Raw genomic sequence first — 5,620 nt, forward strand, 5'->3', positions numbered from 1 at the left:
GCTGCATGATGTAGTAATAACACTATATTGAGACTGCGTTGGGACTAAAGATTCATTTTTTCATCACACGTTTTTAATTGAAACGATAAACTCATTGTTTTCTGTGTCTGAACCAAATAAACATGTTTTTTTTTAAATCTGGAGAACAAGATTTGTGGCCAGGGTATCTCTGCAGCACTACGGTACTTAATAAAAGTGTATTAATGCTGTTTTGTCTCACATTTTACCTTTGCATTAAAACAGTGCAGCTCTTGCGAGGTGCATATTGATTCTTCCAATGCACTTGGCCACATTTCAGTTCCGATAATGTTTCGATTGATGGTGTAAAATGCCTCACATGTAGAACAAATACTTGCAAACAGTCACTAGGGTGCTGCAGTGTATTTTTGCGAAAGTGAAATAATAACAACTCCTATAATAACTAATAATAACTCCTCTGACATTATGTTTTTAGTCACCACTCAAGGTCTTTTTCATGCACATTCACACATTTGTGAAACCTTTTATGTAGGTTTTTCTATGGCCAAGTGAAGTACAGCTGTGTTCACTGGCTTACTTTTCAACCCTTACCTAATCAGTGTGCAGAAAATAGGTAATAATCTGATTATACAACGTATATAAACACACTATTTCGATCTGAGAAAGCAGTAATTAGCTACAAGATCAAAGCAAATTAAAGATGTAATTTGTGTGCTCAGATCCAGTGTGGACTGTCATGTATTAGCACATGTAACAAGCTCAGATGTCAGAAGCCCTGTTCAGACATGGCATGAAAGTGTCAAGAGCTTACAGAGGATCCACTGCAGGAAACCACAACCTCAAACAATCGAGTGGTATCACATGCTACAAAGGCACAAGGCAATGTGTCGTCGTGGCCTGGTGTCATTTAGACCTACAGCTCATTTACTCTGTAGTGAATGTTTCCTTAGATATTTTACAGTGCATGTAGTGTTTACTGTATAAAACAGTGTACTTTCACTGTTGACTAAATGTGTCTTTTTTTCTCTTTTAGCTATCTCTTTCATTACATCTGTCATGACAGAATCATTTACCTGTGTATCACTGATGATGTAAGTATATAATTGTCTTAGACGTTTGTGTATCTATTTGTTTAAGGTTGAATTAGTTTTTTCTTCACTGTTGTTTGACCTGGTTGTGATATAAAGAAGAATTCAGAAGTAAAACTGAGTAACGCTGCCACTTTGAGAAACAGAAACAGAAATAAAGTTGTTGTACTCACATACATCCAACCATGTTTAGGTTAGTAAAGCTAATATGTAATATAAACAGGAACGCAAAACAACACATCACAGACACTAGTTAAGAGAAAAGGAAGACATTTTTTATACCACTGGACCTTTTAATGGGAATGTGTTAACTCTAATAACTTTTTTGTACTAAAGGACTTTGAGAGGTCACGTGCATTCAGCTTCCTCAGTGAAGTCAAGAAGCGCTTCCAGACAACGTACGGGTCGCGAGCACAAACAGCCCTGCCTTACGCCATGAACAGTGAGTTCTCCTCAACACTGGCAGCTCAGATGGTGAGTGTGACAAGAGCCTGAGCATATTGAGCAACACTTTCTTGTGACGTTTTTTTTTTTTTTTTTTACTTCTGTAGTCTATAAAAAACATTTAGTAATCGCAAAATACACTCACTGCTTTTCCTTCTTTTCTCCTTACCTTTTGTCTGTCTTGGTTTCTATTTGTAGAAACACCACTCAGACCCACGAGGAACAGAACGTGTCACTGAGACTCAGATGCAAGTGGATGACTTAAAGGGCATTATGGTCCGCAACATAGGTGAGCTTCTCATGAGTTTCCCCATGATGCAGTGATGCTGAAAGGACCTCTTTTGGTTAAGGTTTATTAATCCCCCCGTAGGAGAAATTCAAGTTACACACAGCAGCATTGGGGAATATAGTGCAATAAAAAGAGAGTACAGTGTATACAATATTATCTCAAATAAGAATATTACAAATGATAAATGTTCTGCCTATAAAGGGTTTCAGCTTCAACACTCCTTTCTAATTATCTCTAAATCTGAAGACAGTGTAGAAACAGAGTAAAAACATGGCTGTAGCCTGAGAGCTAACTGTAGCAACAGTCTGTCTATCATCAACTTAAATGAATGAAATTAAAGAATATTTGTTTTCATTTAGGGTTTCTTAGTCAAAGGAAAACATCTTGATTGATAAGCTCGGAGGCATACAGTTCTGATGGATCAGACAATCTGGAACCGGTTCTTGATTCCCATTCCTAGCTTTGTGCGAGTGGCATTTATTTCCACTTTTAAATGAATGCAACGTGTTTTTTAAGTTGTGCCAATGGCGCACTGGTCTTCATCTGCCATCAGGCCCAAAGCAAAGACAATTCCTGTCCCAAATGTCAGTCAGATTTCACCAAGCATTTGTTATGGATCTTTTTACACTGGACCTTTGTGTCTCTCAAATTAACTTTGGCTCGCTCTGTGTCTTTTTACAGACTTGGTAGCTCAGAGGGGAGAGAAGCTGGAGTTACTGATTGACAAGACAGAAAATCTGGTTGATTCAGTGAGTTTAGTTTTTCATCTGATGCACAATATTTTGCAGTATACAGATTTATATTTTGACTAATCTAGCAAGGAATTGTCACTGATGACTTTTTCTCCCCGCTCCTTTTAGTCAGTCACATTTAAGACCACAAGTCGTAACCTGGCACGAGCCATGTGTATGAAGAACCTCAAGCTGACCGTTGTTATTGTGCTTGTGTGCCTGGTGAGTACGGACAGAAGGAGATGTTACAGTGTAATGGATCTTTAGCCAGTCGTGCATTGTTACTTGGCTATATCTGCGCTGTAATTTACTCATTAGTTTCTTCTGTTTCCGTGCTCTTTTCAGGTGGTAATTTACATTATCGTTTCTGCTGCCTGTGGAGGCCTCAACTGGCATACTTGTGTCAAATAATGAGAGGAGAGTGTGTATAAAAGAGAAGGAGATAAAGGAGAAGAAAAAGAAAAAGAGGGAGAAGCGCCTGTTCAACTCCTGCCTGCCAACGGATACAAAAGGAAACACAACCTTCCTTTCTTTTACTCCTCTAGCTTCAACATCCCCGGAAGACACATACGCTGCTCCTCCTCCGGCCTCCTGCCTCCTTCCTCGCCTCCCTCCCTCCCTTCTTTAACAGCGTGCATATTGACTTGCCTTCTGGACAGGGAGTCCCACTTCATACCCACACTAATGGACAGCAGCCGTGTGGCCTAAAGCTGATGTGGAACAATAATCTTGTCTCATAACTAGTCCGGTATATTCATCCTGTCTCACGCACTTAGTGGCCTGATGAATCAGTCTGTGATACTGTCCTGCACCCATATATGTTATTAATCCAGTCCGACTGATACCTGGAATGAACCACAAAATATAGCAAAGACTGCTTTGTTATTGTCCTGCTTTTCCTTTGTTCAAGACATACGGGACGTGCAAATGTAGGTAGCATTTACAGTGTGCACATTTTTTGATAAAACTGATGCAGTAAAACGGTATGTCTCAAGTGGCATGTGTCTAACAAAACCACATTGGTGGTGTCTCATGAAAGATTGTCTGATTTCCGCCATGTTTTATCACCAAGCACAGTAGTATATTCTGAAGTGTATGTTGTAAAATACCAGATATGATCATACGAATACATATTGTAAATTTGATAGATATTACTGATTCAAAACAATGTAATGGCTCTTTTAAATCAAGCCTGATTTTGAGAAATATCCTTATCTCTTTCACACGTTTGATAGGAGGCTTCATCTAACCTCTTACCTCTGCTAGGATGTTCAGTGTGCCCATTATGTTCTTTTTCGTTAACACAATGCACTTTTTACATTGTACATAGATTTGCTTCCTGGCATCATATGATTTAAAAAAAAAAAAAAATCATGTAATTATTTAATTACTGTACATTCAGATTTGAAATAATAAAATCTGATGCTATAAAGTGGTTTATCTCTAAAAAGCAAAGAGATGTTATGATATTTTATAGCTTTTATTTTGAAATTTTCGAGCTGCTTACACTAATCAGAGTTAAAGAAGATGGAGGCGATTGACTGATAACAGTTATTGATCGCCTCTTCGGGACAGTGTGAGCAGATTTGAAGGACTTTGGGGTTTGTTGTCTCTCTCTCTCTCTCTCTCTGTGGAAAAAGAAAACTACCAGGTGAAACCAATTAACCATTAGGACGTAGTCAGCTGCGCGGTGCCGGTGCTGCTCGCTCCCGTGACAGGCAGGTACAAGCCTTCAATCCTTCAAAAACTTTACTTTTTATGTTTAAATCCGCTTTTTATTAACTCAACATACAGCTGAATGTCTTATTTGTTTGGTTTTTTTTTTTTTTTAATGTTGTCTCTCACATTACTCGAGGTTATCCAAAGGTCTAAAGTCCTGTCAACAGACATTAACGTTAACGTTTGTTCGCTCGGTGGTTAATTAATTATCATGAAGATAACTAACGTTTATTTGGTCTTTAACGGCTGTTTGCTCTGCGCCATCTTAGTTTTTAACCGTTAATATATATATATATATATTTTTATCTGTTTAGTCCACTTTGTTTGTAACTATTTTAAAGTTTTATATATTATATTTAACAATCAACTGTGATTGTATCGTCACATGTGGATTATTTTATAGGATATAAAACAGGTAATGTAACTGTAATCCGTTACAGTTACATTACAGAAAAAATATGTAATCAGATTATTTTTGTTTAGTGAAATTTAGCGGGATTATAATTTTACACAAAGCACCAGTTTCTTTAAAATACACTAAAATATTTTAAAATACACACTTCAATTATCAATACTAACTAACTTACTGATAATTAATTTATCTTGTGTGTAACTTATTTGCATATTTGGTGTTGTTGAGATAATCCAAAAGTAACGGAAAGTAATCAAGTTACATTACTTTAATATTGTGATACTTGGATTTGGTTACTGACTAACGTTATATATATATTTTTTAACAGATAATTATTACTTGTATCCGGTTATGTCATGAGATAACAAAAAAAAGGGTAAATTGATTAATCCATTGCAGTTACAAAAAAAAGACGTAATCAGATTACATTTTGTTAAAATGTGTTTTTAAGTAGGATTATGATTTAAACATCAGTTTCTTTTAAAAATACACTAAACAGAAGACACATTTTGATGCTAAAACTTTAAAAAAAAAGTTATTTTCTAACATTAAGGTTACATTGTTCTGTCGTAGAGAATACACTAGTATCAATACGACTTATTGATAAGTCTTTTCTCTTGTGTTTATTTGCACATTTGGTGTTTAGGTAAAACGGAAAGTAATCAAGTTATTAGAACTCGTATCAGACTACATTTTTAAAGCAACCCTCCCAACTTTGCACAAACAATCTTGACCAATTGATCGACACACGTAAAACATAATACATAATACTAGTTTACTCCCTAATCTTTGAAAGTGTCTGAGAGCTGCTGTGTTTTTAAACCATTTATGGACTTGAAAGAGTATTTTCCCTGCTATTAGTAGCTCCTCACTATGTTTACTCCTGATCTAATTATAGACCCAGCTGGCTGGAGGAGGCCTGTGCAGGGATAATCTGTCAATCGGGTGCAAAGGGGGG

The 5,620-nt window shown here is 36.6% G+C and overlaps 1 protein-coding gene across 1 annotated transcript in view; it reads left to right on the plus strand.

The window, feature by feature from the left end:
• sybl1 (synaptobrevin-like 1) overlaps positions 1 to 3,963 on the plus strand; it is a 4,763-nt gene extending 800 nt beyond the window's left edge. Inside the window, exons 3-8 of the mRNA XM_035668967.1 lie at positions 1,013 to 1,070; positions 1,404 to 1,541; positions 1,710 to 1,800; positions 2,482 to 2,549; positions 2,661 to 2,753; positions 2,877 to 3,963. Of these exons, the coding sequence (XP_035524860.1) occupies positions 1,013 to 1,070; positions 1,404 to 1,541; positions 1,710 to 1,800; positions 2,482 to 2,549; positions 2,661 to 2,753; positions 2,877 to 2,942 (514 nt within the window). The 3' untranslated portion in view covers positions 2,943 to 3,963. The remainder of the gene's footprint in view (positions 1 to 1,012; positions 1,071 to 1,403; positions 1,542 to 1,709; positions 1,801 to 2,481; positions 2,550 to 2,660; positions 2,754 to 2,876) is intronic.
• The last annotated feature ends 1,657 nt before the right edge of the window (positions 3,964 to 5,620 follow it).

This window comes from Morone saxatilis, unplaced genomic scaffold (genome assembly GCF_004916995.1).
Source record: "Morone saxatilis isolate NCDOM2014 unplaced genomic scaffold, NCSU_SB_2.0 Contig22, whole genome shotgun sequence".
Taxonomy (NCBI): Eukaryota; Metazoa; Chordata; class Actinopteri; family Moronidae; genus Morone; species Morone saxatilis.